The sequence below is a fragment of the Schistocerca americana genome, chromosome 1, assembly GCF_021461395.2.
Source record: "Schistocerca americana isolate TAMUIC-IGC-003095 chromosome 1, iqSchAmer2.1, whole genome shotgun sequence".
NCBI classification, from domain to species: Eukaryota; Metazoa; Arthropoda; class Insecta; order Orthoptera; family Acrididae; genus Schistocerca; species Schistocerca americana.
The window spans coordinates 816,801,965-816,828,147 of record NC_060119.1 but is presented as its reverse complement, the minus strand read 5'-3'; the positions used below and the strand labels follow the sequence as shown (position 1 = coordinate 816,828,147).

Sequence of the window (26,183 nt, the reverse complement as noted above, 5' to 3'; positions counted from 1 at the left end):
ATGCTGATCTATGCGTCTGAAACATAGGCAGTGAAGAAAAGAGATGTAAGCATGTTACATGCACATGAAATGAAGTCCCTTGGGTGGGAGCAACAATGAGAGATAGGATGAGGAACCAAAGGGTAAGGGAAATTTTTAAAAGAATAAACCACCACTTGGAGTCTGTATTATTATAGTTGTCTTTTGTACAATCCAGATTTCGACTTTTATGCCATTATCAAGTAGAATGCTAAAGGTTATTAGAATGTTATTAAATCATATTTGTTAAGGCAGTCCAAAGCAGGTAAGTAAGGCTAACACATGTCTTTAGGATGCAACTGTGAGAAATAGTGAAAGAGAAACCCTTGCGGAGCAGGATAGAAACACCAAGGCAGAGGTGGTATGGGCGCTTAAACAGAATGGAAAACTAGAAGATTCCCAAGAAGATACATGAAATGGAGATGCGAAGGAAACGGCCAAGAGGAAGACAGAAGGATAAATGACTGAAAGGTATGAAGGAGTGCGTTGAAAAAAGAGGTGAGGAACAGTGTGTAAACAAAAAGATGATGAGAAAACAGAATTAGACGGACAAGCTTATGTTCGAAACAGACCCAGCCTGGTGCTGAAAACTTTTGAGATAATTGTGATGATGATCTCCTGAACTATGACGTAACTTTGCAAGAATATTGAGTAGTGTATATGGATACTGTCTGCACACTGAATTACGAATAGCGTCGTTAGTAAAGAAGAAGTAAATTGAAACGTCATGTCTGGTGATGCAGTTTTATTGCATGAACAGTGGAAATCTAGTTCATTATTTTGTGGGAGGTGCCAGCGAGAAAAAAGTTCTTAAATGTTTGAAATTAGGTGCAAAGTTTGTTGGAAGTCACTTTGTGCTCTGATTCTCAAATACTGAATGAATAAATTCCGGGTATTTGCGCGCCGCCAGTTACGCTGCCTCGTGACAATCACATGGTTTCTAACTGTAATACTTGTCCTACTGTGTTAAACATTTGACATGGGAATATGCCTCTTAATAAGAAGATTATGAAAGGATTTCAAATTTTTAAATTCGGAATAAATACGCAAAATATTGCAAATCAAATTTTTGCCACTGGAAATTGCCAGATAGGTAACCTGCAACTGAAACTGGGTTCTGGGTTCCGGTTTCTGGGATAGTTGCTTAATTATATACACTGTTCAGTGATGTTAATATGGTCACCTGTCAACAGCCTGAAGAACCACGTTTTGCAGCACGGATCGCTGCGAGACAGGTGGGAAGAGAGCCAATGAGGGTCTGAGTGCTGCACCATGCCGACTCCAGGGCCATGGACAGCTGCGCTAGGTTTCTCAGCTGAGGATCCATAGTGCAAACAGCCCGATTGATGTGGTCCCACAGGTCTCGACTTGGTGGCGAGTAGAGTACGATAAACCATCTTGCTACTCTTCGAACCGAGAACCGTGTGCCACGTCGTACTGACCTGCTGGTAGGCCCCATGCTGCCGAGGAAAAGAGAACTGCATGTAGGTGTGGACCTGGTCCTCAAGGACAGATGCATACTTGTGTTGATGCTGTGTGCCTTCCAGAATGACGAGATCACCCAGGGAATGCCACGAAAACCATCCCCAGACCATAACGCTCCATCCTCCCACCTGGATCCTTCCGACGATTGTTGCAGAGTGTTTGCTTTCAGATATTTCATCCCGTACATGCCAATGGCCATCTGTCTGATGCACCATTAAACGAGATTAATCTGAATAGGCCACCTGTCACCAGTCAGTAGATGTCCAGTTGCGGTATTAGCATATAAATTCCAGGCTTTGTCGTCAATGAACAGCAGTGATAATGGATTCATAAACCCCTACCTGCTGCGGAGGCCCTTGTGCAGCTACATTCGCTGAACAGTCGTTGATGAGACACTGTTGGTGGCCCATTGGTTCATCTCGGCAGCCTATTGCTCTACAATTGCACCTCTATTCGCCAGTACACACCTCCGCAGCCGTCGATCACCCATATCATCTATGGCCCGTGGTGTGCTACAGTTGCCTTTTCTCCGGTTTTGGATGCCACCATTTTGCCATGAACAGTATACTTTGACCACGGAGGCAAAATTTACAAACTTGGCCGCTTCGGAAATGCCTTCACCCTTGGCCCGCCAACCAATGATCGGGCTGTGTTGGACATCAGATAAATCGCTCCGTTTCTGTATGACGACAATGACTACACTGTTTTCTGCATCCTTTCGCAAGCTTTATACAGAGGGGTCCAAAAAAGTGTATCCACTTTTTAAAAGTCCATAACTTGCAAACTAATTGACGGAGTTGTCTCATTTTTGGTGAAAGTGTAGCTTAAAGTCCAACTTTAAGATATCACTGTAGGTGTTCGAAATGGTCACCATTAACATCCACACACAAACAATGCCGCCGAACTGCAGCATTAACTACTGACTGCAACGTGTTCGGTTGGATATTTGCACATGAATGAACGATGGATTCTCGAAGTTCATCCAATGTGCGTGGCTTTTCTCGATAAACGATGTCCTTTAGTGTTCCCCACAGGTAAAAGTCCAGAGGAGTTAGGTCTGGGGAACGTGGTGGATACTCCACAGCACCTCTACAGCCTATCCATCTTCCTGGTAGATTTTCATCGAGATACGCCCTAACACGATTTTGGTAGTGGGCTGGGGCACCATCTTGTTGAAAGTAAACTCTTCCGTCTCCATACAAGTTTCGGATGGCAGGTAAAATGGATGTCTGAAGCTTCTGAAGGTACACCTCACTGGTAACTGTGCCGTCAAAAGAAGAATGGCCCAAAGAAGCCCCGGAAAGACAACCCACACCACACATTTACTCCTGGCAAATTCACGGCTTTGTCTACACGGACGTTCGGATTTTCGGCGGCCCAGTAGATGCAATTGTGGCGATTTACTGTACCATTGAGTTTGAACTGTGCCTCATCAGACCACACAATCATCTGGGATGTAGGTAGCACTTCCACTTTGCTGTCTTAAAAATTCGCCGAACACTTGAGCGACTCACTCCAGACTTCTGTGTTGAGCGAGTGAATTGCTGTAACACACGACGGGTGTTAGCTGGACTTGATACTGTTATAGGTCGTCCAGTTCGTTGTTTGTGTACATCTTTAACCCAGACTTCGGCTTCAAATTTGTCTCGAATGCTACGAATCGTTAAACGTGTTGGTGGCTCTGTTTGATACTCATTTCGCCATTGCCGTTGAACCTCATTAATGTTTTCATACTTAAAATACCACTTGAAAACTGACTTCCTTTCATCGAATGTAAGCCTTGCGCCAGCCATGTTTACTCGAGTAACTAGGTGCAACCAAGAACAAAACACTGACTATCTGGTGACTCATCTGACAAAACAAAACAGCGCAATACAACGCTTGTGTGGCGATTGCCGGAACTACAAACTATTACACTACCAAAGATGAGACAACTCCGTCAATTAGTTTGCCAGTTATGGACATTTAAACAGTGGATACATTTTTTTGGACCCCTCTGTATACCCTCCACTGCTAGAGCTGAAACGGGCCGATTGTGAGTGCTTTCTGCACAATGACGTCGAACATAAGCGTTGGTCACATTAATGTGACTTGGCCGTGTAAATTGCCAGGAATACAAGTAGACTACTCTGCATTAATTCAACTTGGAATATTTTTAATTTTGAAGACCGTCTCTCATTTCATATGCATACGAGTTGAAAAATTAAATTTGACTAAACGTGTTTATTATGTGCGATCTTTATACACTCCTGGTAATGGAAAAAAGAACACATTGACACCGGTGTGTCAGACCCACCATACTTGCTCCGGACACTGCGAGAGGGCTGTACAAGCAATGATCACACGCACGGCACAGCGGACACACCAGGAACCGCGGTGTTGGCCGTCGAATGGCGCTAGCTGCGCAGCATTTGTGCACCGCCGCCGTCAGTGTCAGCCAGTTTGCCGTGGCATACGGAGCTCCATTGCAGTCTTTAACACTGGTAGCATGCCGCGACAGCGTGGACGTGAACCGTATGTGCAGTTGACGGACTTTGAACGAGGGCGTATAGTGGGCATGCGGGAGGCCGGGTGGACGTACCGCCGAATTGCTCAACACGTGGGGCGTGAGGTCTCCACAGTACATCGATGTTGTCGCCAGTGGTCAGCGGAAGGTGCACGTGCCCGTCGACCTGGGACCGGACCGCAGCGACGCACGGATGCACGCCAAGACCTTAGGATCCTACGCAGTGCCGTAGGGGACCGCACCGCCACTTCCCAGCGAATTAGGGACACTGTTGCTCCTGGGGTATCGGCGAGGACCATTCCCAACCGTCTCCATGAAGCAGGGCTACGGTCCCGCACACCGTTAGGCCGTCTTCCGCTCACGTCCCAACATTGTGCAGCCCGCCTCCAGTGGTGTCGCGACAGGCGTGAATGGAGGGACGAATGGAGACGTGTCGTCTTCAGCGATGAGAGTCGCTTCTGCCTTGGTGCCAATGATGGTCGTATGCGTGTTTGGCGCCGTGCAGGTGAGCGCCACAATCAGGACTGCATACGACCGAGGCACACAGGGCCAACACCCGGCATCATGGTGTGGGGAGCGATCTCCTACACTGGCCGTGCACCACTGGTGATCGTCGAGGGGACACTGAATAGTGCACGGTACATCCAAACCGTCATCGAACCCATCGTTCTACCATTCCTAGACCGGCAAGGGAACTTGCTGTTCCAACAGGACAATGCACGTCCGCATGTATCCCGTGCCACCCAACGTGCTCTAGAAGATGTAAGTCAACTACCCTGGCCAGCAAGATCTCCGGATCTGTCCCCCATTGAGCATGTTTGGGACTGGATGAAGCGTCGTCTCACGCGGTCTGCACGTCCAGCACGAACGCTGGTCCAACTGAGGCGCCAGGTGGAAATGGCATGGCAAGCCGTTCCACAGAACTACATCCAGCATCTCTACGATCGTCTCCATGGGAGAATAGCAGCCTGCATTGCTGCGAAAGGTGGATATACACTGTACTAGTGCCGACATTGTGCATGCTCTGTTGCCTGTGTCTATGTGCCTGTGGTTCTGTCAGTGTGATCATGTGATTGATGTATCTGACCCCAGGAATTTGTCAATAAAGTTTCCCCTTCCTGGGACAATGAATTCACGGTGTTCTTATTTCAATTTCCAGGAGTGTAAATGTAATAGAAATTAGTATAAAGACATGGATATTCGTAGGAAAGTTAACATTGTCGGTTGGTACAGTTATGCGCAGTGTGTATGCAGTAGCGTGATACCCAGTACACTGACATATTCAGTCAAATGATATCGCATTTGATGTCGGTAGTACAGTACCTAACAAGACATCAGCGATTCAGATGATAGAAGGTGGAACTGGGTATAAAGGCAGTCGGCTCTGCGCATTGTTACTGTGCCTGTATATGCCTTTCCTGCAGACAGGAAACAGACACCATTAGTGACATTGCGTATTGTGCACATAAAGCAAGATTGTGACACTGCCACGCGGAAAACAATTATCACGCGATGAAAAAACAAAAATTGGCATGTAGAAGGGAATGGGACTCTATAATCGTCAAATCGCCAAGAAGTCGAAATGTTCGAATGCAGTGATTTATAATTTCGTTAGATTCGAATACGATAGGGACAGAACGGGAAATATGGGAAAAGCAGAAAATTATCTGAGGTATCTAAACAGTTACATTTGCGAAAATCAAGGGGCACAAACCGTTACTATTGTTCTCAAACTTTTTGCTGGTTTACAGTTGCCAGTAACTGCCAGACGTGTACGACAGATTTTGTCAAATGACAAACATCTTGCATTGAAGAAACGACTGCAGAAGCCAGCTCTAATACCGAAAAATAAACAGGGTAAATTGAAGTTTGCTGAAAACCATATGTCATGGACTTGAGAATGGAATGAAGTGATGTACAGTGATGAGAAGAAGTTTAATTTAGATGGTGAGGATGGAATTCAGTATGGTTGGCAAGATCTGAGAAAAGAGGAGCAGGTAAGAAGGAGTAGAAATTTTGGTGGTGGAACGGTTATGATTCGGGCAGCATTGCTTGGGTGAACATTAGAATGAACTGTAATATGTAGACAGAGATGCTAGAGACAGAATGGACTAGAATGTATTAGGACCTGGGGGACAAAAGCGTAATGTTTCAACAAGATAACGCATCTGTCCACGTTCCTGTAGAACAAAAAAGTGGTTTTAAAATGAAGATATGTATGACCTGCTCTGGCCTGGGCGTAGTCCGGGTTTGGACCCGGTGGAAAACCTTTGGGTAATAGTTGCAAGGCATGTTCATCGCAATATAACGCAATTTGACTCCATATATGAGATGAAAGGACCGGTGTGAGAAGAGTGGGTGACAGTTTCAGTGCAAGAACTACGAACACTAACTAAATCAATGCCGAAGGTAATTTTTGAGATAATTGGGGATGGAGGTTGGAAAAAGTACTAACAATGCAATAACGCAAGGGGACAATGAGTACCTCTATAACAGTTTCCATCCAGGGAATGCAAACGACTTACTCATGAAAGAAACCATGTGATTCCGCAATGACTTTTTATGTCTTGTATGTATCTACTACTTACATGCACGGAAGCGCCAAAGAAATTGGTATAGGTATGCGTATTCAAATACAGTGATATGTAAACAGGTAAAATACGACGCTGCGGTAGGCAACGCCTATACAAGATAACAAGTGTCTGGCGCAGTTGTTAGATCGGTTACTGCTGCTACAATGGCAGGTTATTAAGATTTAAGCGAGTTTGAGCGTGGTGTTACAGTCGGCGCACGAGCGATGGGACAAAGCATCTCCGAGATAGCGATGAAGTGAGAATTTTCTTGTACGACCATTTCAAGAGTGTACCGTGAATATCAGGAATCCGGTAAAATATCAAATCTTCGACATCGCTGGGCCGGAAAATATCCTGCAATAGCGGGACCAACGATGACCGAAGAGAATCATTCAACGTGACAGAAGTGCAACCCTTCCGCAGATTGCTGCAGATTTGAATGCTGGGCCATCAACAAGATCAGCATGCGAAACATTCAACGAAACATCGTTGATATGGGTTTTCGGAGCCAAAGGCCCACTCATGTACCCTTGATTACTGCACGACACAAAGCTTTACGCTCCGCCTGGGTCCGTTAACACCGACGTTGGGCTGATGATGATTAGAAATACCGGGTGATCAAAAAGTCAGTATAAATTTGAAAACTTAATAAACCACAGAATAATGTAGATAGGGAGGTAAAAATTGACACACATGCTTGAAATGACATGGGGTTTTATTAGAACAAAAAAAAAAACAACAAAGTTCACAAAATGTCCGACAGATGCGCGTCGTTTGGTGATGACCGTGTACTCATCCGCCACTTTCGTCATGCTTGGCCTCCCAGGTCCCCAGATCTCAGTCCGTGCGATTATTGGCTTTGGGGTTACCTGAAGTCGCAAGTGTATCGTGATCGATCGACATCTCTAGGGATGCTGAAAGACAACATCCGACGCCAATGCCTGACCATAACTCTGGACATGCTTTACTGTGCTGTTCACAACATTATTCCTCGACTACAGCTATTGCTGAGGAATGATGGTGAACATATTGAGCATTTCCTGTAAAGAACATCATCTTTGCTTTGTCTTACTTTGTGATGCTAATTATTGCTATTCTGATCAGATGAAGCGCCATTTTTTTGTTCTAATAAAACCCCATGTCATTCCAAGCATATGTGTCAATTTGTACCTCTCTATCTACATTATTTCGTGATTTATTCAGTTTTCAAATTTATACTGACTTTTTGATCACCTGGTATGTTGGTTAGTCGGACACATCTCGTTTCAAATTGTATCGACCGGATGGAGACGACCTCAGGTTCAAATGGTTCAAATGACTCTGAGCACTATGGGACTTAACAGCTGTGGTCATCAGTCCCCTAGAACTTAGAACTACTTAAACCTAGCTAACCTAAGGACATCACACACATCCATGCCCGAGGCAGGATTCGAACCTGCGACCGTAGCAGTCGCACGGTTCCGGACTGCGCGCCTAAAACCGCACGACCTCAGGAACCCATAGACCCCGCATACCAACAGGGAACTGTTGAAGCTGATGGAGGCTCTTAATGGTGTCGGGCGTGTGCAGTTGGAGTGATATGGAACGCCTGATACATCTAGATACGACTCTGACAGGTGACGCGTATGTAAGCATCGTGTCTGATCACCTGCATCCATTCATGCCCCATTGTGCATTCCGACGGCCTTTGGCAATTCCAGCAGGACAATGCGACAGCCCACACGTCCAGAATTGCTACAGAGTATCTCCAGGAATACTCTTCTGAGTTTAAACACTTCCGCTGGGCATCAAACTCCCCAGACGTGAAGATTATTGAGCGTATCTGGGATGCCTTGCAACGTGCTTTTCAGAAGAGATCTTGAGGCCCTCGTACTCTTTTTGATTTATGGACAGCCCTGCATTATTCACAGTGTCAGTTCCTTCCAGCACTACTTCAGACATTAGTCGAGTCCATGCCACATCGCGCTGCGGCACTTCTGCGTGCTCGCGGGGTCCCTACACGATATTAGGCAGGTGTCCAGTTTCTTTGGCTCTTCAGTGTATTAATTCTTCCAAGGGAACCTCCCCATCGCACCCCCCTCAGATTTAGTTATAAGTTGGCATAGTGGATAGGCCTTGAAAAACTGAACACAGATCAATCGAGAAAACAGGAAGAAGTTGTGTGGAACTATGAAAAAAATAAGCAAAATATACAAACTGAGGTAGTCCATGCGCAAGATAGGCAACATCAAGGAGATTGTGAGCTCAATAGCGCCGTGGTCCCGTGGTTAGCGTGAGCAACTGCGGAACGAAAGGTCTTTGGTTCAAGTTTTCCCTCGGGTGTAAAGTTTAATTTTTTATTTTGAGACAATTATCAAAGTTCAGGTACTCACACATAATCGACTTCGCTCTCCAAAATTCCAGGACATCTTCAGATTTGCTTGGACATATGCAGGATTTGACAGTCTACACACGGAAAAATTTGAAAACGTTAAAAACATATGTTTTGACAGAGCACAGGGAAAACTGTGCGACTGTGAAACAGTTGCATTCATTTGTTGCAGTTTACTCTTATGTTTTCATCACTTTTTTGAGAGTGATTATCACATCCACAAGAAAACCTAAATCGGGCAAGGCAGAAGAATCTTTTTACCCATTCGCCAAGTGTACAAGTTAGGTGGGTCGTCAACATATTCCTGTCTTGTGACGCACATGCCGTCACCAGTGTCGTATGGAATATATCAGACGTGTTTTCCTGTGGAGGAATCGGTTGACCTACGACTTTGCAATCAAATGTTTTCGGTTCCCATATGAGAGGCACGTCCTTTCGTCTACTAATCGCACGGTTTTGCGGTGCGGTCGCAAAACACAGACACTAAACTTATTACAGTGAACAGAGACGTCAATCAACGAACGGACAGATCATAACTTTGCGAAAATAAAAATTTTCACTCGAGAGGAGACTTGAACCAAGGACCTCCATTCCGCAGCTGCTCACGCTAACCACGGGACCACGACGCCACTGAGCCCACAGTGTCCTTGATGTTGCATATCTTGCGCATGGGCTACTCAGTTTGTATATTTTGCTTATTTTTTTCATAGTTCCACACAACTTCTTCCTGTTTCCTCGATTGATCTGTGTTCAGTTTCTCAAGGCCTATCTACCGTGCCAACTTACAACTAAATCTGAGGGGGGTGCGATGGGGAGGTTCCCTTGTTAGGAACCCTGCCTTTATACTGATTTCCACTATCGTGTCTATGCTGTATCACTCCAACGATGGTTTGGGATTTGAAGGTAAGTCAACAGAAAACACAAAAATGAGGAAGAGGAGTTGAAGTGTACCTTCGGTGAAGGAGGACGGCTGGTCGGGCTCCTCGTAGAAGAAGCGGTCGCCTCTGCGCAGGCGCGCGAACTGGTCGCCCACGAGGCAGACCAGCGTGGGGCCGAGGAGTGCGCCCGGCAGCGGGCGCTCCGCCACGGCGCCCACGAACAGGTCCACCTCCCGCGGCGAGCTGTACAGCTGACGCAGGGCCGACACCGCCTGCAACACCAGCGTCTCCGTTCCAGCAGTGCCAAACCTAATCGGTATTTAATAGTTCATTTAAATGGCCAAACATATTTCGTCACCTTTGTGTCGTAATCAGTGGACGCCTGTACTCACAAGGGGAGGCCACGACGTTTGTAACGTGGATTTACTGCAAACTTCGTACACTCGTAGTACTCCATGAGCACAATAAAATGTGTAAGCAGTAGCGCGTGCTTCTCAAACGTTATTGAGTAAATCGCAAGATAATTTCGGTCGTCAAATATATACCTGTGCGTGGTCATTTTTACCATGAAGCGCCGGCAGCCGAGTGGTGCCGGACTCGATTGACCCAAGGACTTTTATCCATCCTGAGGATACTTACTTCCCCGCCACCAAAAATCATGCGATTGTATGGGTCAAGGGATGTACGATCACCTATATGTATAATGACGGCGACAAATCACGCCTTGATTTCTGGCAGTACTTACAAACCGCCCACAGGGAAGTCGAACACCGACCGCGCTACCGCGCCTTCTTCGCCAATTACCTACATGCGATCTTTACGTCACCCCCGCTCAGATGGATGGTGCCAAACGCCAACAGCACTCCTGCCCCCCCCCCCCCCCCTGCTGACATCTGAGACCCCCCCGCGCTACTTTCTATATCGTAACCCACAGTGGAATAGGCGCATGGACACGTGCCTCCTTTCTTTTATGCACTATACTAGAACACACTGGTTTTTCCCCCACTCCACTGTATATTGCTTGACACCTCTTAGCTTACATCAGTACTATTATTCTTTTTTTCCTACATCTTGTTCATAAAAAAAAAATTGCTCGCCTTGTACGAGTGTAGTGTCTTGTGTTATTCTCACTGGAAGGATGGCATTTCTGTTGTATTTAAGTTTGTACCAATACAGATCCTTTGTTCATTTACCCTGTTCCTGGTAAAAAAAAATTATAATAATAAAATAAAATAAAAATAAATCAAAAAGCTACTTTGAGGGAGGGATTCAGGGACGGGAAGGGGGAGACATCGCGGCCAGGCCTCGGGTTCCGACCCCTGCCCGCCTTGTCTCCACCTATTCATAAGTAAACACCCTTAAAAAAAAGTGGTAATCGTAAAAAGAAGTGGTTAGCCTTCAAGCGCCGTAATCGCTGGATCGAGTCCCGTTCATCAGTTCTTTTTTTTATTTTCAACACAATAATTTTCTTTACTATTTCTTTTACAATTGATATAATGGGAAAAATACGTGTAATCGGATGAACTTTTATTAAATTTACAATGCTATTTGGAAGTCTACAAATTTTTATTATCACAAATACGAGGGCAGTTCAATAAGTAATGCAACACATTTTTTTTCTCGGCCAATTTTGGTTGAAAAAACCGGAAATTTCTTGTGGAATATTTTCAAACATTCCCGCTTCGTCTCGTATAGTTTCATTGACTTCCGACAGGTGGCAGCGCTGTACGGAGCTGTTAAAATGGCGTCTGTAACGGATGTGCGTTGCAAACAACGGGCAGTGCTCAACTTGACATCTCTGTTGGTAGTGCTGTCACAATTGTTCACCAGTTGGGATATTCAAAGGTTTGTTCCCGCTGGGTCCCTCGTTGTCTAACCGAACACCATAAAGAGCAAAGGAGAACCATCTGTGCGGAATTGCTTGCTCGTCATGTGGCTGAGGGTGACAATTTCTTGTCAAAGATTGTTACAGGCGATGAAACATGGGTTCATCACTTCGAACCTGAAACAAAACGGCAATCAATGGAGTGGCGCCACACCCACTCCCCTACCAAGAAAAAGTTTAAAGCCATACCCTCAGCCGGTAAAGTCATGGTTACAGTCTTCTTGGTTGCTGAAGGGGTTATTCTGTTCGATGTCCTTCCCCATGGTCAAACAATCAACTCTGAAGTGTATTGTGCTACTCTTCAGAAATTGAAGAAACGACTTCAGCGTGTTCGTAGGCACAAAAATCTGAACGAACTTCTCCTTCTTCATGACAACGCAAGACCTCACACAAGTCTTCGCACCCGAGAGGAGCTCACAAAACTTCAGTGGACTGTTCTTCCTCATGCACCCTACAGCCCCGATCTCGCACCGTCGGATTTCCATATGTTTGGCCCAATGAAGGACGCAATCCGTGGGAGGCACGACGCGGATGATGAAGAAGTTATTGATGCAGTACGACGTTGGCTCCGACATCGACCAGTGGAATGGTACCGTGCAGGCATACAGGCCCTCATTTCAAGGTGGCGTAAGGCCATAGCATTGAATGGAGATTACGTTGAAAAATAGTGTTGTGTAGCTAAAAGATTGGGGAATAACCTGGTGTATTTCAATGCTGAATAAAACAACCCCTGTTTCAGAAAAAAAATGTGTTGCATTACTTATTGAACTGCCCTCGTAATATAGTATTCATAACTATCGGCTAGTAAACGACGAAACACATAAAGTGATTCTGAAAATGTATGCTTGTCCGTGTCTTCAAAATTGTTCGTATTTAATCGAAAAAGAACGAGAAATTGTTTCTCGTGAAGACGCTATTAAAATACACTCGATACTGCATGACCAATTATCAGCGCCGATATTTAACGAAATGCTGCGTTGTGCGTGGTTTGCTTCCAAATTATCGGCTGAAAGAGAGGTTTTTGAAAATGTTAACGAGGTTTGTTTTTCCACGGAAAACCTCAAAAGACCTTCCGTATGCGGAAACATAGCGTTTGTTCAATGCAGCTCGTGCCGTTTAACTTTATGTTTTCCATGTTTTTACGAAAAATACCATCCTACAACTTGCACTCGCAGTGTCGAAAGCGACGATTAATTGTACATCTTTCGAAAGGCATCTGTGCTGCTCATAACTAGAAGGTAACAAGTAGTTTCGGGCTCCTTCCAGGTATAAGGAATTTCTCAAATCACGGACAAGCATACATTTTCAGTATCACATTATGCGTTTGGTCGTTTACTAGTCGATAGTTATTAATATTATATTATTTGTGATAATAAAAATTTGTAGATTGCCAAATAATATTGTAAATTTAATAAAAGTTCATCCGATTACACGTATTTTTCCCATTATATCAATTGTAATATAAATAGTAAAGAAAATGACTGTGTTGAAAATAAAAAATAAAAAAAAACTGACGAACGGGACTCGATCCAGCGACCCAGCGATTACGGGGCTTGAAGGCTAACCTCTTTTTTTTTTTGTTCGTGATTGATCGTTGTACATGGACGTAGCGGACGTCACGTGACATCCGTTCAAGTTCGTTGTTGATCCCTTCTCTCAGTTTTTTTTTTTTTTTTTTTTGTTACAGAGACCACACAGCCCTCGGACCGAACACGCTGAGCTACCGTGCCGGCACCACTCGGCTGCCGGCGCTTCATGGTAAAAACGGTCACGCACAGGTATATATTTGACGACCGAAATTATCTTGCGATTTTCTCAATAACGCTTGAGAAGTACGCGCTACTGCTTACACATTTTGTTGTCCTCATCGAGTACTACGAGTGGACGAAGATTGCAGTAAATACGCGTTCCAAACGTCGTGGCCTCCCCTTGTCAGTTCTGGAAAATGTGTGACGTTAACGGATTAGTGACATGACACTTACCAACGATAAATAAATTCATTTCGGTTGTATTATGGTAAATTTTCCAGACAGAGAAACAGGAATAGTGAAGTCTAGAGTATGAGCTTGTTAAATTCCACGTTGATGGAAGATGATAAGAAAGGCTAGCTGGAAGCTTTAAGGTTCGTTCGGGTAAAGGTGTCACGGTCGGGTGAAATCGTTCTCCCACTGTCTGTACTGCGCATGCTCAGCTACACGACGCGTCAGAACACTTTCACGCGTTTTGTTGTCTGACCGTATGTAGCGCTAGTTGACGTCTTTACTCAAGTGTTTCTTATTTAAATAATGAAACAGTGCACTCGGTATGTTTTTTTTTTTTTTTCGTGCTTAGCACTGCGCGTTTCGAGAATTTGTTTCCACTGTAAGGCGAAAATATTTACTTAAATATTTTACGTACGGTTTGTGTGTGTGTTCCATCTTTCTTATACACTACTCTGTCGTCTTTTTGAGGTTGTAAGGCACCTGCTGTGCCTCCTACATTATGGAGAAAATCTCACACACAATGTGAAATTTCACAAACAGTATGAGCATGGCTTGCGTGTGGATCGTTTCCTGCGCAATGGGGGAGGCACAGTATCTTATAACCTCAAAAGACTGCAGTGCAAGACAGACAGCACAACACACCAAATACCAAAGTAAATATCTGCTCGTGTCCGCCCCGGTAGCTGAGTGGTAACAGTCCGGCTTTCGCCGCCGTGCAGTGCGGACGTGTTGTTATTTCCGCCTGCGGAGCGCGCGCTCTCGCTGTTGTTTACATTTCAGCGGCCGTCACTTACGTGTCGCTTACGTGCACTAGAATCATGGCCAACCGTTTTCGAAAATCAACTTTACGTTTCAACTTCTGCAACGACTACGCACGACCAAAGGCCTTGGAAGTGGAACGCTTCCTACGCGACGTTGCTAAGATCCCAGCTTCTGACATCTTGGGCATCCATTTGTCCATATTAAGCAGTACTGTGTACGTCAAAGTCGTCAATGACGCGGTATGTGAAAGAATACTTCGTGACACCAACCATGGATTACGCTTTTGCCACGCCGACGGCAATGTCGGAGCGGTCACTGTCGACCATGCCGGCTTAGGAATGCGCACCATACGAGTTTTCGAACTCCCGTTCGAGCTTCCAGCGGAAGACGTTATCGCGGCTTTCCGCCCCTATGGCACTGTACATGGCCACACTGCCGAACGCTGGGCGCAATTCCAAACGTACCCTGTTCTTAACGGTGTACGGCAGATCACCATCGACCTCCATCGCCACGTGCCATCTTACCTGCAAATTAGCGGGTGCCGCGCGGTTGTCATATACGACGGCCAACCCAAGACCTGTTCCGGGTGCGGCAAAGAAGGCCACCTCAGATCTGAGTGTCTTCAGCGACGAATCACCCAATTGCCAGCCGCTACCGTGGCACCTCCGGCTCCGACGACGGTTTTACCGATCACCTACGCATCGGCGCTCTGTTCTCCTCCCACCGGCCGCCGCCCATCGGACCATGCACCGGTGACCCTTCCAGCTGCTACGGATACCGCTGGGGCCAACGCGTCGCGCTCAAAGCCTGACGCTACTCCGGCGCCACTACCAACAGCGACGACTTCCGACACCCATCCGCCTGAACATATGGACGCCCCTTCATTTGACGTTCCCGCGACGGCCTTCCTCTCGGAGCGACGCGACTCCCTCCCGTCTTCCGACACGGAGGGACGAACCCGCAAACAACGTTCACCTAAGAGGCGCAAGAGGAGGCGCCGTACGGTCTCGGAACGAGACGGATCACCATCCCCCGATGCTCCAGAGGCCGTCCGACCCGACGAGGCCTCGGAGAACCTACACGACGATATGAATGACGACAACATGACGCCGACTGTGGATACGTCGATGCCTACTCTACTGGCTCGCTCAGGTGCTCCTGAACCAATGGACTCCACAGATGTGACTGCCGCCGAGACGTCCTCTGCCCCTACGACCGAAGTGGAACGTACGACCATCACAACGACAACGCCTTCAATGGTGTGGAGTGAGGACGTCGATGAGGAGCCGGACCACACGCTGGGGACAGAGTTACCCCAGACGGAAGCATCGTTACGCCGCTGATAATGCCGTCAGGTGGCGTACGGCACGACTCACCGTTGCCTCGTCCCTCTTCATCCTCCGCCGGTGGAGTTCCCCTCCACGGCGGGTTACGGCTCCAAACCTACCGAATAGCGACGATCAACACTAACACCATTAGCTCACCCGTGAAACTTCAACTGCTGCGAGAGATGATATGGGCGTCGGACGTCGATATCGCACTACTACAGGAAGTACACCTGGCCACACTACCAGACGTCGCGGGATATAACACTTATCCTTCTCCTGGTGACCACCTGGGACGCGGCGTAGCCATCTACGCCAGAGAAGGCATTCCAGTGGCCGATATCACATACCTTCCATCTGCCAGAGGCATGGCCGTCACCGTCATGGGGACGCGTATCATCAACATTTACGCTCCGTCAGGCTCCACCCGCAGACGCGACAGGGCCCTCTTCTATTCAGAAGAAATCGCTCCTTTGTTTCTTGGACGCTGCGACCATTACTTGCTTGGGGGTGATTTTAATTGTGTCTTGCACCCTAAAGATCAAGTGCCCCACTACAACACCTGTCAAGAACTGTGTCTTGTCGTCCGAGATCTGTTGCTCTGCGACACTTGGGAAGTTCGGCACGGCGACGCGCCTGGACATACTTACCAGACGAGTCACTCCGCGAGCCGCCTTGATAGAATTTACGTCTCTCGGGAACTCACACCTGCAGTCCAAGGTGCAGAACTTTGGCCCCTGGCCTTTTCGGACCACTGTGCCTACATCTGCAACATTCTCTTCCCCAAGCAAGTGGTCTGGCGTAGTCGTGCACCGTGGAAGCTAAACACCTCCCATCTTCATGATCCCGAATGTCTTCAACGTGTTACCGAGACATGGGCCACCTGTGAACGTCGCTTACCTAAATACTGCACGACCTTGACCTGGTGGCTAGAATGTGCCAAACCTGCCATTCGACGTACTTTGATTCAGTATGGAAAGGAAGTTGCTATGTGGCGCCGGCACACTACCGACTATTTCTACGCCGTTCTCCGCGACCTGGACGCCCAACCGCCCACCCCCGACACCCAGAGGGAACGCAGCAGGATTAAGGCGCAAATTGTAACTTTAACACGCCGTAGACTGCAGGGGGCTATGGTGCGAACCCGACGTCAAGATTCGGCGGAACAAGAACATCCGACCATGCATCATATCGCCTCCGATAGGAAACATCGACGACGACAACTCATCACCGAGATCACCACCTGTCGCGGCCAGCACGTCACTTGCCAGGCCGAAATCGTCAGTGCCTTTGTCGACCACTACCGCACAATGTACCAGGAGGAGACTACCAACAACCACGCTGAGGAGTCTGTGTTACCACACGTAACTCGCACCCTCACCAGCGACGAAGCGGACGAGCTGCTGGAGCCCATTACGCGTGACGAAATCCACGATGCAATCAAAAAAGGTGCTCTGAATAAGTCACCTGGTATCGACGGATTGCCGATAGAATTTTATCGCGCTTTCTTCACACTAATGGCATCACGGTGGACAACGATGTTTAATGAACTGCTGACGATAGGGAACGCCGTACCGCCGTCCTTCGTCACGGGAATTATTATACCCATCCACAAACCGACACCAGGTGTGACGACAGCACATTACCGTTCCCTGACTCTGCTTAACGCAGACTGTAAAATTTTTACACGCCTACTGGCAACGCGATGCCGCAAGATCCTGCCTAGCATTCTATCCCCGGAACAGACAACTCCGGGCGGCTCAGTTAATATACAAACGGCCACAGGAGAATGTCGCGATTTAATTGCACTGGCAGCGGCGTGCAGACTCCGCGCCGCAGTGGTTGCCATTGATTTTGACAGCGCATTCGACAAATTGCGGCATCTTTTTCTGTTCTCAGTGATGAACCGCATGGGTTTTCCAGCAGCCTTCATCGACGTGATCCGGCGCCTGTACGGCACCGCCGAATCTCTGATTCAGGTTAACGGCCGTGTGGCGGGACCAGTGGCGATCCGGCGTTCCGTACGGCAAGGCTGCCCACTTTCGACCCTACTGTATGCCATAAGCCTGGAGCCACTCATCGGGAGTCTGACGAGCCACCTTTCTGGTCTCACTTTGCGACAGCACAGTTTTCGATGTCGTGCGTATGCGGACGACCTCCTCCTCTTGATCCGCTCACGGAGTGAAACACACACGGTACTTGATTTGATATCAACGTACGGCACTGCAGCGGGCAGTAACATGAATGTGGCTAAATCCGCGGCGATGCCCATTGGACGCGGCCTCTCACACGAAGACTTAGCACCTCTCCCGTGTGTACAACATCTACGATATCTTGGTATCATTTTCACCTCCACCGTGCGCCGCTCCGCTGCCATCAATTTTCGGCGTGCACTCCAAACTATCCGCACGACGGTGCGACAAAATCTTCTCCGACGACTCGATTCTTTACAACGTGTCCAATACCTCAATCAACATGTGGCGGCCAGAATGGTCCACATCGCACAGGTCCTCCCGCTGCCATCAACTATTGGACGCAGCCTCCAGGCTGCCCTTGGATACTTCCTTACGGCCGGTACGATCTTTAAGGTCCGCTGCGACACGCTCACCCTTCCCCCGCGAGCAGGAGGCCTCGGCCTTGTCAATGTGCGACTCCGAGCGGCGTCCTTGTACATGTCCACCATGCACAAGCAGTGGCACGGGGGCACCTCCCTTACGCGCAGCTTGCTGGAAATTCTTGTGCCCGCGACCATAACACCACCAGTACCAGTCGGACACATCAAGCACCATTTAACGCACATTTCTGATTTCATCGTCGACTTCAGTTATGCTCACACACACTTACCGACCACGCGTTCTCCTCGACCTAAAGATTTTTACACCCCTCTCCTTCGTTCCATATCCAGCAACAATATCGAACTGAGACATCCGTCCACGCGGTGGCCAACGGTTTGGCGTCACATCCACCAGCCTTTTCTTCCCTCCAACGTCCGGGCAACATGGTACCAAGTCGCAAATGAAAAATTCGCCACAAATCATCGCCTTCACGCCATCGGACTACAGAACTCTCCACTTTGTTCCATTTGCCACCTCGTGGATGACGATGTCCATCAACTGACTTGTACTGCCACCAGTGACGTCTGGAAACTTGCCCGACAGTTCGTTGCCTGTTACCTCCGCGTTCCGCCGGACTCGATTGACCCACGGACTTTTATCCATCCTGAGAATACTTATTTCCCCGCCTCCAAAAATCATGCGATTGTATGGGTCAAGGGATGGACGATCACCTACATGTATAATGGTGGCGACAAATCACGCCTTGATTTCTGGCAGTACTTACAAACCGCCCACAGTGAAGTCGAACAGCAACCGCGCTACCGCGCCTTCTTCGCCAATTACCTACGCGCGATCTTTACTTCACCCCCGCTCAGTTGGATGGTGCCACACGCCGACAGCACTCCCGCCTCCCCTGCTGACATCTGAGACTCCCCGCGCTACTTTCTACATTGTAACCCACAGTGGAATAGGCGCATGGACACGCGCCTCCTTTCTTTAATGCACTACCCCAGACAATACTGGTCTTTCCCTCACTCCACTGTATATTGCTTCACACCTCTTAGATTACATCAGACTTATTATTCTTTTTTTTCCCTACACCATGTTCATAACAAAAAAAAAAAAAAAAATTCCTCGCCTTGTACGAGTATATTGTCTCGTGTTATTTTCGCCGGAAGGATGGCATATCTGTTGTATTTAAGTTTGTACCACTAAAGATCTTTTTTTCATTTACCCTTTTCCTGGTAAAAAATATATATATATATATATAAATAAAAAAAAAATCAAAAAGCTACTTGGAGGGAGTGATTCAGGGACGGGAGGGGGGAGACATCGCGGCCAGGCCTCGGGTTTCGACCCCTGCCCGCCTTGTCTCCACCTACGCATGATCACTCTTAAAATAAAAAGTGGTCAAAAAAAAAAAAACAAGGAGAGGTCAAAAAAAAAAAAAAAAAAAAAAAGTGGTCAGCGTGACAGACTGTCAATCCAAAGGGCCCGGGTTCGATTCCCGGCTGGGTCGGAGATTTTCTCCGCTCAGGGACTGGGTGTTGTGTTGTCCTAATCATCATCATTTCATCCCCATCGACGCGCAGGTCGCCGAAGTGGCGTCAAATCGAAAGACCTGCACCAGGCGAACGGTCTACCCGACGGGAGGCCCTAGCCACACGACATTTCCATTTCATCTGATCGTGACAATCAGAAATTCTCGAAAAGTGTCGTGCTAAGCATGAAAAAATACGGAAGTGGTGCAGCGCTTCATTATTATGAAATTGACTCAGAGGTTTCTGATTCCTGCTTGTGTTGGCACTTATTCGAGAGGCAGTGATACGTAATGTTAACAGAAGTTCCTAATGATTCGCGACACCACTTTTCCTCATCAGCATCCTGTTTTCTTTTACATACTTTGCTTACATACATTTGATGACAAATTTGATAAACATGTCTCACTGATTTTGGTCATACAAATTTCATACCTGTTTGACAGTACACTACAGATAATTAGAATCTATGTTAATAAACCACAAACTAGCAAATGCCGAAATATTACAACGCTTTAAATAATCTAATAAAAAGAATAATTATCGTTGTTTTAGTTTCTAGGGAACGGCTACAATGTGCCCACCTGTTATAAATCTGGCATGCAGGTTAATTTCACAAACGTGTATGTAACAGCAAAGTATGTTTATTTCTACCCATGCCATCTCCCCTCTAAAGTGACGGGTGAGTTAATTCTGCATTTCATTTATAGCCATGAGTATAGTATGTGAATCCCAATTATCGCCTCTTATGGTCGGATCCTCATAGGGACGAGAGCAATAAACTTAGATTTGTTCTTCATAATCTCGTAAAAGTCGAAAATGTGTAAACAGTATCTCCAGGCTCTACGTGTAGCACCTCTGCAGAAACTGTACGTAACTGATTTTTTAAATTAACCGAAGAAAATTAAGAGAAGGCCGACAGTTTCGGTAATTTCCGTGACATACAGTTGCTTCACGCTCCTCCTATGTGTCGCAAACATTCAAGTTTAAACATGGGTGATAACATTACACAGTACTTTGCCACAAGTAGAAATTTCATATATGTCTTTACGTCTTTCCCGTAACACATCTGACAAGCAGTTCGCTTCTCAGTTTTTCCCTTCCCAGACAAGATGTACCTTTCTGAAGTCAGTACAGTTTTTACATGACTTATTCATGAAGGTCACTGATAAATGTTAATTAAACATCAAACAGATATTGGTACCTTTAACGTAATATCTCCACTTCTACGTAATGGTCACCTACAGTTTAGTATATTTAATCAAGCAGACGGCCTTGCCGCAGTGGTACACAGGTTCCCGTCAGAACACCGAAGTTAAGCGCTGTAGGGCTGGGCTAGCACATGGATGGGTGACCATCCGGTCTGCCGAGCGCTGTCGGCAAGCGGGCTGCCCTCATCCCTTGTGAGGTAAACTGAGGAGCTATATGACTGAGAAGTAGCGGGTCCGGTCTGGTAAACTGACACACGGCCGGGAGAGCGGTGTGCTGACCACATGCCCTCCGTATCCGCATCCAGCGACGTCTGTGGGCTGAGGATGACACGGCTGCCGGTAGGTACTGTTTGGCCTTCCCAGGCCTTTTCGGAGACGTTTAGTTTAGTTTTTATATTTGATCAAGCTAGTTGTTATTAATATCTTTGAAGACAATTACAGTTTAATGTTTTCCTTTTTCCAAACACAGCTTTTCAGTTTTTAAATGTTGTTTATATATTAAAAAGTTCCAAACGTGCCGTTAGTGCCAGTAGTTGTGTGAATTAGGCGTGTTACTAAAATTCAATTTGAGACACAGTATTTATACACTCCTGGAAATTGAAATAAGAACACCGTGAATTCATTGTCCCAGGAAGGGGAAACTTTATTGACACATTCCTGGGGTCAGATACATCACATGATCACACTGACAGAACCACAGGCACATAGACACAGGCAACAGAGCATGCACAATGTCGGCACTAGTACAGTGTATATCCACCTTTCGCAGCAATGCAGGCTGCTATTCTCCCATGGAGACGATCGTAGAGATGCTGGATGTAGTCCTATGGAACGGCTTGCCATGCCATTTCCACCTGGCGCCTCAGTTGGACCAGCGTTCGTGCTGGACGTGCAGACCGCGTGAGACGACGCTTCATCCAGTCCCAAACATGCTCAATGGGGGACAGATCCGGAGATCTTGCTGGCCAGGGTAGTTGACTTACACTTTCTAGAGCACGTTGGGTGGCACGGGATACATGCGGACGTGCATTGTCCTGTTGGAACAGCAAGTTCCCTTGCCGGTCTAGGAATGGTAGAACGATGGGTACGATGACGGTTTGGATGTACCGTGCACTATTCAGTGTCCCCTCGACGATCACCAGTGGTGTACGGCCAGTGTAGGAGATCGCTCCCCACACCATGATGCCGGGTGTTGGCCCTGTGTGCCTCGGTCGTATGCAGTCCTGATTGTGGCGCTCACCTGCACGGCGCCAAACACGCATACGACCATCATTGGCACCAAGGCAGAAGCGACTCTCATCGCTGAAGACGACACGTCTCCATTCGTCCCTCCATTCACGCCTGTCGCGACACCACTGGAGGCGGGCTGCACGATGTTGGGGCGTGAGCGGAAGACGGCCTAACGGTGTGCGGGACCGTAGCCCAGCTTCATGGAGACGGTTGCGAATGGTCCTCGCCGATACCCCAGGAGCAACAGTGTCCCTAATTTGCTGGGAAGTGGCGGTGCGGTCCCCTACGGCACTGCGTAGGATCCTACGGTCTTGGCGTGCATCCGTGCGTCGCTGCGGTCCGGTCCCAGGTCGACGGGCACGTGCACCTTCCGCCGACCACTGGCGACAACATCGATGTACTGTGGAGACCTCACGCCCCACGTGTTGAGCAATTCGGCGGTACGTCCACCCGGCCTCCCGCATGCCCACTATACGCCCTCGCTCAAAGTCCGTCAACTGCACATACGGTTCACGCCCACGCTGTCGCGGCATGCTACCAGTGTTAAAGACTGCGATGGAGCTCCGTATGCCACGGCAAACTGGCTGACACTGACGGCGGCGGTGCACTAATGCTGCGCAGCTAGCGCCATTCGACGGCCAACACCGCGGTTCCTGGTGTGTCCGCTGTGCCGTGCGTGTGATCATTGCTTGTACAGCCCTCTCGCAGTGTCCGGAGCAAGTATGGTGGGTCTGACACACCGGTGTCAATGTGTTCTTTTTTCCATTTCCAGGAGTGTATAATACTTGAATTGTATCCCAACACAACAGTTGTGTCATAATCTAAACTGTATTGTGTTGGCCGGCCGCGGTGATCTAGCGGTTCTAGGCGCTCAGTGCGGAACCGCGGGACTGCTACGGTCGCAGGTTCGAATCCTGCCTCGGGCATGGATGTGTGTGATGTCCTTAGGTTAGTTAAGTTTAAGTAGTTCTAAGTTCTAGGGGACTGATGACCACAGATGTTAAGTCCCATAGTGCTCAGAGCCATTTTGTATTGTGTTGACTCTGTCCTGCAAGCTTTCCACTGAGATAAAAATTATCAGAGGATAACAATTTATTAAAAATACGTAGATTTTGAAGCAAAGTACACTGGTATCCACAATTAAAGCAACAAACGGAAAATTTGCAAGTTTGCGTTTATTGTGGCACAAAACGGTAAAAACAGGCGTTAGTAAAATAGAAACCATGTAAAGAATATAGAAGGAAAACAATTGCAATATGGATAAAGGTAGACAAAAATGTTCTTCGTTTTTTTCCAGCTTAAGGGAGTTGCACACACACATTAGGACAACTGGTTAATATGCTCAGTATGGTGTGTGCGCATCTCTGGGAGCAATACAAGTCTGACAGCAACAAGCCATGCCGTGAATGGTATCATCAATCTCATGTGGAGGCAATGCCCATTCGTCCTGCAGAGCCGCTCGCAAGTCTTGGAGAATGGTTGCTGGGTGGTGACGTGATGCAGCCCGTCTCCCTACCGCATCCCAGACTTGCCCTATGGGATACAAATCGGGAGAGCGATCAGGCCATGCTATGCGGGCAGAATCTTCTGTTTCTAAGAAAACACCCCTGCTCTATGAGGTAGAGCATTATCATCCATCGGTACAAAGTAGGAGCCCACAGTACCCCGCAGCAACCGCACAAGAGGTCCCAAGATTTAGTCACGATGCCTGACAGCAGTTAAATCTTGCCGATTTCATGAAGAGATGTTCGCGTGGTCAACATAATCCATGCCCACACCATTCGGTATCCTACATCTACATCTACATCTACATCCATACTCCGCAAGCCACTTGACGGTGTGTGGCGGAGGGTACCCTGAGTACCTCTATGGGTTCTCCCTTCTATTCCAGTCTCGTATTGTTCGTGGAAAGAAGGATTGTCGGTATGCTTCTGTGTGGGCTCTAATCTCTCTGATTTTATCCTCATGGTCTCTTCGAGAGATATACGTAGGAGGGAGCAATATACTGCTTGACTCTTCGGTGAAGGTATGTTCTCGAAGCTTTAACAAAAGCCCATACCGAGCTACTGAGCGTCTCTCCTGCAGAGTCTTCCACTGGAGTTTATCTATCATCTCCGTAACGCTTTCGCGATTAATAAAGTACCCTGTAACGAAGCGCGCTGCTCTCCGTTGGATCTTCTCTATCTCTTCTATCAAGCCTATCTGTAACGGATCCCACACTGGTGAGCGGTATTCAAGCAGTGGGCGAACAAGCGTACTGTGACCTACTTCCTTTGTTTTTGGATTGCATTTGCTTAGGATTCTTCCAACGAATCTCAGCCTGGCATCTGCTTTACCGACGATCAACTTCACATGATCATTCCATTTTAAATCACTCCTAATGCGTACTCTCAGATAATTTATGGAATTAACTGCTTCCAGTTGCTGACCTGCTATTTTGTAGCTAAATGATAAGGGATCTATCTTTCTATGTATACGCAGCACATTACACTTGTCTACATTGAGATTGAATTGCCGTTCCCTGCACCATGCGTCAATTCGCTGCAGATCCTCCTGCATTGCAGAACAATTTTCCATTGTTACAATCTCTCGATACACCACAGCATCATCTGCAAAAAGCCTCAGTGAACTTCCGATATCATCCACAAGGTCATTTATGTATATTGTGAATAGCAACGGTCCTATGACACTCCCCTGCGGCACACCTGAAGTCACTCTTACTTCGGAAGACTTCTCTCCATTGAGAATGACATGCTGTGTTCTGTTATCTAGGAACTCTTCAATCCAATCACACAATTGGTATGATAGTCCATATGCTCTTACTTTGTTCATTAAATGACTGTGGGGAACTGTATCGAACGCCTTGCGGAAGTCAAGAAACACGGCATCTAACTGTGAACCCGTGTCTATGGCCCTCTGAGTCTCGTGGACGAATAGCGCGAGCTGGGTTTCACACGACCGTCTTTTTCGAAACCCATGCTGATTCCTACAGAGTAGATTTCTAGTCTCCAGAAAAGTCATTATACTCGATCATAATACGTGTTCCAAAATTCTACAACTGATCGACGTTAGAGATATAGGTCTACAGTTCTGCACATCTGTTCGACGTCCCTTCTTGAAAACGGGGGTGACCTGTGCCCTTTTCCCATCATTTGAAACGCTACGCTCTTCTAGAGCAAGTTCCTTCGCGTACTCTGTGTAAAATCGAACTTGTATCCCATCAGGTCCAGCGGCCTTTCCTCTTTTGAGCGATTTTAATTGTTTCTATATCCCTCTGTCGTCTATTTCGATATCTACCATTTTGTCATATGTGCGACAATCTAGAGAAGGAACTACAGTGCAGTCTTCCTCTGTGAAACAGCTTTGGAAAAAGACATTTAGTATTTCGGCCTTTAATGTGTCATCCTCTGTTTCAGTACCATTTTGGTCACAGAGTGTCTGGACATTTTGTTTTGATCCACCTACCGCTTTGACATAAGACCAAAATTTCTTAGGATTTTCTGCCAAGTCAGTACATAGAACTTTACTTTCGAATTCATTGAACGCCTCTCGCATAACCCTCCTCACACTACATTTCGCATCGCGTAATTTTTGTTTGTCTCCTCGGTATCGATCTCCTTCCACAATGTTTCACTCCCTTTCAGATGCGAATCCGTCGAGGATCACTCTCCAGACCAAATCAGGACTCACCTGTGAAAAGAACATTGCCCCACTGTTCGACCGTCCAAGTGGCATGTTGACGACTCCACTCTAGACGTTGTCCTTCTGTGAATAGGCGTCAGAGGTACAAATGCAGTAGGTCCCCGACAATAAACGCTACTCTTCGAAGCCTTCTGTTCACCGTTTGCCTCGATACAATATGTA

General features: G+C 47.2%; 1 protein-coding gene across 1 annotated transcript in view; it reads right to left on the bottom strand.

Annotated features, from left to right (window-relative positions):
* Nucleotides 1-26,183, bottom strand: part of LOC124594408 (peroxidase-like) — a 193,027-nt gene that overhangs the window by 17,221 nt on the left and 149,623 nt on the right. Inside the window, exon 17 of the mRNA XM_047132781.1 lies at nucleotides 9,905-10,103. Within this exon, the coding sequence (XP_046988737.1) occupies nucleotides 9,905-10,103 (199 nt within the window). The remainder of the gene's footprint in view (nucleotides 1-9,904; nucleotides 10,104-26,183) is intronic.